Source organism: Eubalaena glacialis, chromosome 13 (assembly GCF_028564815.1).
Source record: "Eubalaena glacialis isolate mEubGla1 chromosome 13, mEubGla1.1.hap2.+ XY, whole genome shotgun sequence".
Taxonomy (NCBI): Eukaryota; Metazoa; Chordata; class Mammalia; order Artiodactyla; family Balaenidae; genus Eubalaena; species Eubalaena glacialis.
The window spans coordinates 55,766,743-55,779,420 of NC_083728.1; the positions used below are offsets into that span (position 1 = coordinate 55,766,743).

At 41.8% G+C, this 12,678-nt stretch overlaps 1 protein-coding gene across 2 annotated transcripts in view; it reads right to left on the bottom strand.

Annotated features, from left to right (window-relative positions):
- Positions 1 to 11,935, bottom strand: part of LUC7L (LUC7 like) — a 31,085-nt gene extending 19,150 nt beyond the window's left edge. The window contains exons 1-4 of one of the 2 annotated variants that reach the window (XM_061208729.1): positions 11,696 to 11,935; positions 10,794 to 10,864; positions 9,725 to 9,819; positions 5,571 to 5,669 (exon numbers count right to left, since the gene is read on the bottom strand). In XM_061208729.1, coding sequence (XP_061064712.1) covers positions 5,571 to 5,666 — 96 coding nt within the window. In that variant the 5' untranslated portion in view covers positions 5,667 to 5,669; positions 9,725 to 9,819; positions 10,794 to 10,864; positions 11,696 to 11,935. The remainder of the gene's footprint in view (positions 1 to 5,570; positions 5,670 to 9,724; positions 9,820 to 10,793; positions 10,865 to 11,695) is intronic. The other variant, XM_061208728.1, reaches the window with a different exon arrangement.
- Between the last annotated feature and the right edge of the window lie 743 nt (positions 11,936 to 12,678).

The following is a 12,678-nucleotide window of genomic DNA, read 5'->3' on the forward strand; positions in this document are numbered from 1 at the left end:
ATCTTTGTGTACCAGTGTTTGCCTGTGTTTTCAATCACAGTTGACCCTTGAACAATGAGGGGGTTAGCGATGGATCGTGTAGTACTGTAGTATGTATTTATTGAAAAAAATCCGTATGTAAGTGGACCCACACAGTTCAAACCTGTGTTGTTTAATAAGAGACCACTGTACTTACTTCTACAAATCTCTATCTTAAGGAAGTTACAAGGTAGAAATACCTTTAAATTTTCATTTCTGCCTACTATTTTAGCAACCTGACTGGACCTAATAACTTTTCACGACTTAGCATAATTCGGAATTCCCCGGCGGTCCAGTGGTTAGGACTCCGTGGTTCCACTACAGGGTGCGTGGGTTTGACCCCTAGGTGGGGAACTAAGATCCTGAACGCCATGAGTCAAAAAAAGAAAAAAAAAAAAAGAAAGCATAATTCTTTCTCCTCCCCTAAGAAATAATCACTTAAGAGCTTGGTATATACCTTTTAAAATTGTATTAAAACGCATATACAAGCAAACAATTTTTACTCCATTTAGGAATTTTTCAAGCTTTTTTCATTTTTCACATCAATACACGCATCTTCTATATCTATAGCTGTGTTTCACTGTATTTTAACACAACTATAACCATTCCACAATGAATACACATTTGCATTTTTTCACTTTTCACTAATCCAAAACGATGCAATAAACATCTTAAGTCTTCTCATACATAGGCAAAGATTCTTCTAGGACAATTTCTTACAAATTGCTTAGAGGGGACTCAAAGTCTATAAATATTTGAAAGTTGTATAAAGGGCTGATGAGCTCTTATAAAAGATTTACCAAGGGACTTCCCTGGTGACGCAATGGTTAAGAATCCACCTGCCAATGCAGGGGACACAGGTTCAAGCCCTGGCCTGGAAAGATCCCACATGCCGCGGAGAAACTAAGCCCGTGCGCTACAACTACTGAGCCCGCGAGCCACAACTACTGAAGCCCATGCACCTAGAGCCCGTGCTCCGCAACAAGAGAAGCCACCGCAATGAGAAGTCCGCACACCACAACGAAGAGTAGCCCCCGCTCACTGCAACTAGAGAAAGTCCACACGCAGCAACGAAGACCCAACGCAGTCAAAAATAAATAAATTTTAAAAAAAACCTTGTATGATAAACATGGCTTAAAATATAATTCAAATGCCTGTTACATTAATATTTAATTTTTTCATTATTAAGACAAAATAAATGCTGTACTTTTTTTGTCTCTCTAATACAACCTAGATAAAAATAGCTCCTAAATATCCCTGACTGATATGCTAAACGGAATGATTCCTCTCCCAGCGTCATTTGATGCTGCTTGCATTAATTCTGGCATCAATCTTATTATACTTTCAGAGACTTTGGAGATAAATGTTTGGCCCACCTCACAGATTCACTGTCAACAGTGAAGGCATTCTACCAAAACACTTGGTGAGATACACAAATATAAGTTATTAAGAAAAATCAGAACAAGTCATGATTTAGCGATGGTTCACAACTTGTGAAAACAAAACCTGTGTCCATCTTCCAATAGTGATGACTACACTGTAGTCCCTCCAGAAACCAACCTCAACATGGGAGCTGCTGGTCCCACGCCTGGGAACTGAACAGCCCATGGGCTACGTACGTGGCAGGCTAGGAGCCTAGCACCAACAGCAGGTCATCAGGAGGCAGCAACAGGTCAGTGATAGCAAGAGTCAGCTCACTGGCCACATCTGGCCAAAAAGCTACTGAGGTGTTCTGATTTATCAAAATTGCAATTTTGACAAGAAAAATCACAACTAGCCTTTCTGACACATACATATATACACCTATATACATACATATATATACGTATATACATACACACATACATATATATATATATATGTGTGTATATATATCTGTTCATCCTGAATGGCCTATCTTTGAAAGATACAGGTGACCTCTGAAGACAGGTACTGGATGGCTAGTCACATGGAAAGGGGAGACTTTTCACCTGGAATCTGTAACAGTTATGTTACCTACCGAAGAAATTTAAAAATTGATTTTTATCAAATTCTTTTAACAAATCTATATTCTGGAAAAGCACTTTATTTTTTCCTTCTAAGTTTATTCTGCATAACTAAGGGGAAAAAAAAGTTATTTTAGTTTGGTATTTTAAAGTCAGGCCACATTTACCTCTATTAAAGTAACCCATCCCGTGCACCACAACGAAGAGTAGCCCCCACTCGCCACAACTAAAGAAAGCCCTCATGCAGCAACGAAGACCCAACGCAGCCAAAAAAAAATTAAGTATATAAATAAATAAATAAACCCATGCACATCTAAACACTACTGATATATATATATATATTAAAAATTTTAAGGCAGGGTAAATTTTATGGCTTGTGAATTATATCTTAAAGCCATTATTTAAAAAACCTTTTTATGGTAAACTCTCCCTAACACCCAGAGGTACCTGCTTAGAGCTCCACAAAGCATCACTCAGTGTGTGGCAGGACCACACCTTACGCAAGTAGCCCCCACTAATAAACAGTTCCAGTACATCCTCCTCTTTTCACTTCAGTCTTTTACTTTCACAAAAAAAGCTGCAATGGGCACCCTTTCTGTGTACCCATTAACACGTATCACTAAGATACAGTCCCAGCAGAGTTCTAGAACAAGTGTATACAAGCATTTGACATGCTGAGAACCTCCTGACAAGACTGCCCTCCCACAAACACAGCTGCTCCAAGTCACCCTTCGTTCTTCAGGACAGGAGGCCCTCCTCCGTAGGTTTACAGCACTAGCTATCAAACATTTCAACATGAGCCATCTGTAAGGTCAAATATGATTTTTAAGGAGTTGAAAGGACAGGTGGTTACCTCTTTAACAGGAAAAGGTATTCCTGCAAATGATAAATTTTCACAATACAAAAAGGTCTCGTGACCCACTCGAGCCCTCCAACTAAGACAAGAATGTTCATAATCTCTTGGTTTCTTCTAAAACTACTTTGTACATCTAGGCACGTCAATGAGTATAAATGTCCTTCCTTTTTAAAAATCACACTATGGAAGCCATCATATCACACTTGCTTTTCCTCTTTATCTCGAAGATTAATTTCACAACAACATACACTGAACTACACTGAACTCAATCCTCTTTCCATAGCTATACATCATTCCATTGTAAAGAAGAGCAATGACTTAGCCAAGCTCTCACTGAAGAAGCCTACAGGGTCCTGGCTTTCTGCAGCTCTAATGCTGTAGGAATATTCTGGAGCAAATTTATCTTTGTACATATGCACAAGTATCGGTCAGATATACTCTCAGAACTAGCACTGCCGGGATATGCTTTCACATCTTCAGATGCTCAATTACCCAGGAGGTGTATCAGGATTACTTAACTCTCCATCTCCATAGCTCTGAGTGAGGGTGAGTATCTGCCATAGGATTAGATGCCTACCAGAAAGTGTCCTTCTCTATCCTTTGCCCATTTTCTATTCAGCTATTGTTATGGTTCTTCTCAATCATGATGAATTCTATATACAAAGGATACTTGCCCTTCGTCATATATGCTGCAAATATTTTGTCCCAGTTGAATTGTCTTATTTTATGTATAGGAATTTTTGATATGCTAATATTTTAAGTCCCTACTCAGAAAAATGTATCCATCTTTCCCTTATAGCTTCTAGGCTTTATAACATGTCAAGATAACAGAACAAAATTCTCTTTTGGGGGATCCAACCTGGTTTTTCCCCCAACTAGCTAATCCATACTTCCTAATAGTGTTCATTGAAAAACTCATCTCCACAGCGGCTGAACACATGCCTTTCATAAAATACTAAATTACCATATGTTTCAGTCTTTCTGTAGTCTAAATTTCTTCTATTAATCTATTCTTCAGCATAAATTCATCAGGGCATTTAAAAAGTACACTGACATTCTCATGTAGCAGAAATGCTTAGATTTGTGATCCAAAAAAATTACGTTACTAAAATTGAAAATTTAACCTATACATTTGTGTATCTGTTTCTGATATCCCAAGGTAATGGCCTCTTTACATAAGCATTTTTCAGGTACTAAAGAATTAAAACTCACAATAAAGAAAACTTCCATCTCCAAGCCCCATCTATTAGTTGAGCTGTTTGTTGCTAAAGGCATTTTTAGTTAATTCAAAGATTCAACGCTGATGTTGAAGACTGTACTTGAAAAAGAAATGATAATTTTAATCACTTTTTAAGATTACTGATTTAAGTAGAATTGACTCTAGCTATAATATATCCTCTAAAATGTCCATTGGCAGAAAAAAAAAGTCTTTCCTTAGATTTGCTTTTCTCTTGACTTCCTTCCACCAAGCTCAGTGCCTTCCCAGTCTTCACTGAGGAACCTGAATGGCATCAAACCCCTCACTGACCTCTGGTCACACCAGGGATGGAGGACTTGGAAAAAGAAAAAACTAACAGAGTGACTCCATGGGAATTCCCTGGCAGTCCAGTGGTTGGGACTCGGCGCTTCCACTGCAGGGGACCTGGGTTCAATCCCTGGTCAGGGAACTAAGATCCCACAAGCAACACAGCGCGGCCAAAAAAAAAATCTAAATAAATAAATAAATAGAATGGTGTGACAATCATGCATTCTCAATGGGGACAGGGATGAAAACTTGTCATGAAGAGTGAAAAAAATCTTAGATATTACAATGGTTTGTGACCTGGAAAGGATCACATAAACTGATATGCTGGGTATCTGTGGTATCAAAATTTCATGGCAGGGAAGTAGACAAATTAGGGGAAAAGGTCTAAAAAAGGTTCCTTTGGGAGGCAAAAATGACAATAAAGTTATGAAATGCCATTTTATAACCACTAAATTGCAAAAATTTAATGGTCTGACAATACCAAATGTTAGTGAGGATGTGTACACTGCTATTAGGGCTGTAAACTGATACACTTTCTCAAACAACAGGGAGAAAAAAGAAAAAGACAACATTACAGATCTTGCAAGAATAAACGTGCCTCTCCTACAATCCAGCAATTCCTCTCCTAGGAATGTACCCTAGATAAACCCTTGTACATGTGCACAAAGAAGATATTCAAGAACATTTATAACACTGTTCATAATAGTTTAAGAATTAAAAAAAAAAAAAAAGAAGGAAACTAGTATCAACCCAATTGTCTATGAATACAAAATGGATAGTCTGGGGAATACTCAAGCAGCAATGAAAACAAACAAACCAGACTCAACAAAATATGTAAACTGGAACATAACACTGAAGGAAAAAAGTTATTAAAGACTACCTATGCTATGAAACCATTTTTATAAGACTCAAAAAGAAGAATAAACACAATGTCCAAGGAATCATAAAATATGTAACAAGAAACATTTTTAAAGAAAATGATACGTACAAAACATAGAACGGAATAGGGATGGTAGACACACAGACACAAATCGGTACTGGCCACGTTCTAGCTCCCAGCCAGAGAGCGGTGGAATGACATCTATTTCATTATTCTGCTTCATAACTTACGTAGGTTACATTATTCTTGTTAGTGCAGTATTTGGCTCTTCACAGTAGGGAATAATTAACACAAAATAAAACTTACATCCAATTCAAAAAAGAGGTCCCTTTCTTTACTTGCAATCTCATAATCCGCTCGGAGGGCCAAATCGTGGATTTTGGTACATTCTCCTAAATCCATGCGCTGTGAGAAAGAAACAAAAATTTACACATGAACATCCACCCATTTGTAGGAAGCACGTGACCTGGTGTTTTAGCTGTCATCAAAATAAACAATATTTTGGATATTAACTATGATAAGAAAATTAAAAAACAATATGGCTAAAAAGCCTTATTTTCCTTTTATTGATACCATCATGACTATATGACACTCAGAACAGATGCATTTAAGTGTAATGATTTATATCTCTTATAGAACCAGAAACAGACTAGTAATGTTTTCATTATTTAGCTTTTGCCAGTTTTACTACTGCATTAGTCACATAAGAAATGTTTATTCAGTGAATAGCAGCATGAGGGGTGAGAGGGTGGCAAAGAAGAGGCCAGGAAACGAAAGTATCACTGATAGCAGCAAGTTTCCATGCATTCCTTCTTGCAGTCTTGACTACTCAAGATGCTACAGAGACAAAAAGAGGAAAAAGAAAGAACAGAGAGAAACCAGGTTTTGGAAATTACAACATAACCTAACACCAGGCTTTGTGTAGCTCTCTGTATACCAAAGGAAATAAAGCAGAACAGCTGATTCAGAGCCAAAGCAATTCTCCAAACATTCTCCTAACCTGCTAAATGGCTCTGGACACATAACTGGGAACACAGACTGGACCACTCACTTGCCCCATTTGAAAAACAAAAGGCTCTTTTAACAAAACAAATTATTTGTGTTACCAGTAAGATTCGCCTGATGTGCTATTAGATGTTGTGAGCACGTACAGAACAATTAGCAGTGCGTATTTCTTATCTAAATCCTAAGTAGAGGACCCTGTACAGGGACACCCCACCCCACCCCTGCCTCTGATCATCTAAACAGCAACAGGGACGTTTGGATGCTGAGGGTCAGAATAATAAGTCAGAGAATGCAAGTTAACAAAACCCAACAGCCCAGTAAGGAGACACCTCGGGAACCCAAGCTGTTGGTCGCAAGTACGACTAGCAAACAAAGAATGATGGAGTTCAGGAACTCCTTTAAGCTCAAACTACAAGTGTGTTCAAAACGAGATTAAAAAAATCTTCATGGGTTACAAAACCCTCAACATTTTAGTTTTTAGGCACATGAGAGAGGCTCGCAGTGCCTGACTCCTGGGTCCGAATCTCAGAAAGTGTGGCCATGCTCTTAACAAAATTTCCTTCAGTATCCCAGTAACAGAGCCATGAGGGGACTGCCTAGGGTGGAGTTTATCTTCATTTTGACTGAAGGCTACATGCCAAAAGCTCTTTTCTCCTTCATTATGCTTACTCCGAAGTCATGTGTAGTTTATGCATGTTGGTTACGTGGGGAATCCAGAGGTAGGGAAACAGAAGTTCCAAAAGCCAAAGTTGCAGCTAAAATTGCTATCGCTGTAAAGCTGACTACTTTTGCTTCCTTCACTCTTTTAAATAGCAAATATAATTCTTTAAAAATATATAGCTTCCACAAACAAAACTAAGTGCAACAACTGAAAAATGAAAGATAGCTATCAGAAATTCTTTAAAAGCTAACGAATTGTTACTCAAAGAAAAACCACCTCCAGATGAAGCAAGCACCGAAACCGCTGAGTACTATAATTTTAACTCCAAATCAATTTCCATTCTAAAAACTTCAACTGTCAAGAAAATTTCAACATTAGGGAACCACACATAAAGCAAAATTCACCACTATCTTCCTTCAGGTGGGAGCTCTCAAGCAGCCACTGCTAAAGCAAGTGAAGACAGGACTGGGGTTCCATGGTTACTCTGGAGGTAGCTTTTCAGCTTTGCCAAGGAGGCAAGGAAGTACTGGCCAATTCCCCTGGCAGCCAAACACCAAGCAGAGCTGAAATACCACACTCATAAACTTCTTCCAAAATATTCCAAATGGCTGTCAAATCCAGCATGTCAGACCCCCCCCCTTTTTTTTTTTTTTTTACTGAACAAACATCTGTGTTCTCTACCCTCCAGTGGTCTCACACTGCAGACAGGGAAGGGCAAATAAAGGCTCCTTCTAGAACCTTCAGAAAACCAAAGTTCTTCCACCGAGACAAGTTACACTACCTTCCCTCCAGCTATCCCTCCGCTCTTACTAATCAATACATTTTCCCATCAAGCCTCAATAAAAAGATTGCTTCCATTCCTCCGTTGTCTCACCCCTACTGACAGGAGACGGTTTTGAGCAAAAATTTGGGTGTGGAGCACCCCTTGGCAAGCTGAGGGTTATAACCATTTTCACCTTGCAGCTGTGTTCTAAAGAATTATATTAATTCCAATTTAACACAACACAAACTCTACCTCTCGCTTGCCACCTCCACGAAGCCCACACCAGTAAGGCTCAACCTTTACAACACCCTCCATCCAAGTTCCCAACCCTCATCTCAATTGACCTCACGACCCCGCACACTTGTTCACGGCACCCTCATATGAACATGGGTCTCCTGGGCTCCCTCCTCCTCAGTCTGAGCTGCCCTGTAACCCACGCGGGACGGAGTGATGCTGAGCAGTCCTTGGCCTCTCATCACTGCTCTGGTTCCACAGCCTCTGTTCTCCCTCCCCCTGAAGCACACCAGCCCAGAGGCACCCGAGGCACCCCTGCTTCCCTCTGCTCCAGCATCCACCTGGAGCGTTAATCCCCCAAACGCACACGTGTGTTTTTTCTCACCACTCAGGTCTCTGCTCCCATGTTCCTGAGAGGCCTTTCCGTATCACCCTATCCAACAGTCCAGAACCTACTCATTCATTACTTACTGTCTGTCCTGTTCCTCCATTAGATGAGAGTAAAGATTTTGTCTTATTGGTACCACACCCCCAGTGCCTGGCACAGAGTATGTGTCCAACAAATATCTGGCAAATGAACCTATACCTAACACAATAAACATTTGTAGGAAACGCCCTCATTCACCAGCATTCTGGAACAATGCTACATAGGGATCCAATCAAGAAAAATACGGTTGAACTGCTTCACTCTGGTGCATGTCCCTCTACTCCCTTTGACTTCTTCCACTAAGACCTACCAGCAATTCCAGGTTATGATGCCTCCTACAGGAGTATCCTACCGCTGACTGCTTATGACCAGTGGAAGCCAGGAGTCTACAGTGATGGCACCCACAACAATCTGGAGCACACAGTAGTTATAATGTTTTCCTATACCAGGTCAACCGCAGGCAAAACCTCAGCTAACAAAGGCACAAGGCTTGGCTTTCATTTCCTATTTGCTGTCAGAAGAGCCAGCTTGAGAAGATTCAATACAACTGAGCAGTTTTCCAGATGCTTCTCCCCCAAAATGGTAATAATAAAAGCAACAATTAATTATGAAGAAAACGTTCCCCAGCACATGCACATTTGACCCTTAAAATGAGTAGACATCCCAGGAGGGAGCTGTGAAATCTTAAAATGGTGATGGTGTTTACAGGACTCGTTTTCTGTAAGTGGCTGAATCACGGTAGATAATCCAACACTCTTTAGTCTTCTTAAATCCTACCTAATTTTGAATAAATGCACATTCTGCAAAACTAGCATTTATCTGTTTGGTTCATCTGAAGTGAACTTAAAATTTCACTTAGAATTTTACACTTCACTTAGAAGTAGAGAGGTCTATACTTATTGGATCATGTACTGATTTCTTGAAAGGGTGGCATAACACGAAATTGCAAATCGATGTTAGTCCTGATTTTTCAAAAACCTAAAAATCTCGGGAAGAAACATACCTCGGTAGATCAAAAGTCTAACATGTGTTTAACCTGAAAACAAACCAACCTAGAATCTTAGAGTTACAGGCTGACCTGAGATACTCTTTTTGCTAAAGCCAAAGGAGACTAGTTTTTGCACTACTTAACTGTGAATACCTCAGTATAAATGACTCAACAAAAACCTAATAACTTTGCAAAGAGAACTTCATAGAAGTGAAATATGTCATTATATAAAATTCCACCACACTAACAGAACCTATCACTTGAAGGGCAGTAGGTAATTTCTGCCTGGTAAAGGAAAACAGAATTCAACCTGAAAAACCTTCAGTGCCTACACAGCATCCATGTCTGAATGTCCTATGACATCCCCCCCAAATGTACCTACCGTCCCAGCCAGAATGTCGTGGGGGCAGCAGTCCAGAAGATGACTCTTGCAGACACGGTCATCTGTAAACTTGACCCTCTGTCTGGTTTCGTCTCCTGAAATTCATGTGTGGTTTTAAATAAGACAATATTATCACATTAAGCACAAAAGCATACCTGGTACAATTCACCTGGATGATTTGCAGACTACCAAATACACTGAAAAGCTGATCTAGAGGCATTTACAACTGGAACGAAATACAGATGATTTTTGATGCTAAATATATCATGAAGAATCACACTTAAAGAGATGTGACTCCGTCATTGTGCCAAAGAAGTCAAGGAGTCAGAAGTAAAATCCTGAGCAACAAACGGCCATTAGCCCCACACATACATGTGGGCAATGAGATACCAAAACCCATGCTAATCAGAAGGCGATGAATCACCATATATGACTTAAAGCTGGTAGTTTCCAACAAAAGCTACTTATTAGTCTAATCATTTTGCTATAGACCAACGTATAAGCAGTATTTTGCCCAAAATTATATGAAGAAAGCTTTCTCTCTCTACTACTGACTGATAAATAATCTGAACCTAGTCTACCTATCCCCCTTTAACCCCCACCCTTAAAAAAGACAGTTGGCACCTGAGAGTCACTTTTAACAATACCAAGAAGAAAAAAAAAAAAAGGCAAAAAAGGAACTAGGTTAGTCAATACACACTGTGAGTTCCAACACATACTGTACCCATCTGCATTCTTCAAGACCTCAGCTGCAGAATTTTATGCCCGCTGTTGAAAAGTTTTAAAGGAAAAGTTTTCTTGCCCAACCTGCAGTAAGGAAGTCAGGGGAATGATACATAAAAGTAAAGGCAAAGTGGAATGTGACAAATTTTAAAGCTAATCTGTGTATATGACACAGAGCTGTGTAATACTAAAGGAGGAATATATTTTAGGATTTGCAAGCATCCAGGATTAATGTAGTGTCTTTTTATTGAAAATGTTTTCTTTCTAAACTACACTTTTAAAGTTACTTGTGAAAAAAAGCAAACACTTTTTTGTTATAACAGCTTAGAAATTGGTTGTGACTCACGGCTCGATGAACATGAGGCTTTTCTGCAACTCCCTTGCAGATTGATGTAGGCAGGCAAAGATACACTGAACCTTTATAAATAAAATAGAGGGGCCACAATTGTTCAGTTTGTATGAAATAAAAATATGGGAAGCAATTCAAAAGCAACTCAATATACAAAGAAAGCTAAAAAGCACTTATTCGCCTATGAAATAAAGTGCAAACAATCTGCACAGCCCTGCGAATGTGCCAGTGTGAACTTACAACTTCATTACTTCGGTAGAAAAGAAAACACAAACCACAGCAGGTATATAGTTTTGCAAAGATGCAACCGCTTTCTCCTGAGACAACCATCAAGATCTTGCGCTCCTCCCTACAGTACAACCTACCTAACGACTGCCAAGCGCTGGCTAAACAGAGGCTCTCCTGTGTGGCTAGAGGAAAAGGGGGCTGGAAAAACACGCGGCAGGAACCCACGTTAGAAAAGCTCAATTTACGGCTCCCCTTGCAACGGTACAGAACAAGAACGGCCGGGGTTTCCAGGCCATCCGGCTCCCTTGCGCGGAGGAGCTCCGCCAGCCCGCTGCCAGCGCCCTGAGCCCACGCTGGCTGCAGCCCTTCGCCTACTCCCGGTTCGAGGGGCGGCGGGGGCCGCGGGGGTGGAGTGGGGGCGGAGAAATCGCAGGAAGGTCAACGGGGAGGGGGCTGGCGCCCCACCGACGACGCGGGCTCCGAGGGAGGAGCCCGCCGGGGACCCAGCCTGCGTGAAGAGCTCAAACAAAGGCCCGGCGCCCCCGGTCGGCGCGCGGGGGAGGGGAGGACGCCCGCGCAGACGCAGACGGTCGCGGCCCCCGCCTCAGGCCGCCCGGCGGCCTCGCCTCGCTCCCGCCCCAGCCCCCGCCTGGCCGGCCGCCCCTACTCACCGTCCCGGGCCGTGCCCATGAGCTGGTCCAGCAGGGCCCGCATCTGCGCCTGGGCGGACATGGTGGCCGGAGGGAGCGGCAGGAGCGGCCGCGACGGCTTCTCTCAGACAGCGGCAGCGGCGGCGGCGGGGGCGGCGGCGGCAGCGCGGCGGCAACGAAGAAGGGTCGCGGCGGCAACGAAGAAGGGTCGCGTCGGCCTCGAACCCGCTCGGCTTCTTCCCGCCGCGGGGCACTCCGGGAGGAATTGCGTCGGCGCCGGCGCGTGGCCTGCTGGGAAATGTAGTCTGGGGGCGGAGCCAGAGCCTCTGATGAACAAGCAAGCTGTGCAAGAGGCGGGGCCAAAGTCCCAGCCCTGATTTTAGTGTGGAGCCCAAAACTTACGTGCTCCGCTGAGGCTAAACCGCAATAAAGTGAAATAAATGTAGACAATACAAAACAAGAAAATAAATCCCGTGTTTTCTTTCTAGCCGTGAAACTGGGAATGTATTCTTTAGCTACTCTCAGACTGTTTTTTTACACCTGTGAAAATGGTGCCTGTCACATGACTTGTGAAAGTTAAAGGAAGCATGGAGTTACTGTTAGGTTCTGTGACTACTACTTGGTGGTGGTCCCTGAGTTCACAGTCTGCCATCCACCAAGACTGCTCTAGCCCTGGCCACTTCCAAGACTGACAATGAGCCTCTGACACATGCGTACAGCGGACACTAGGGGACCGTGATTCATACCATTGGAACTGTCCACAAATCCAGATATGTATTTGCTTGTTCTGACTGCAGTGCCCTCACACCCAAAGGCCTGCAGGATGCCTGATTTACCGACATGGAATCCTGCACAACTTTGCCTCATATAACGAAATCCATTTTATGGTAAAGCAGGTCAATTATTTGTGTAGCAAATAAATTTGTGTAGCAAGCCACTTCAGAACTCAATGGTGTAAAACAAAAATGATTTATTATTTCTCATTATTCTGTGGAGTTCAGGCA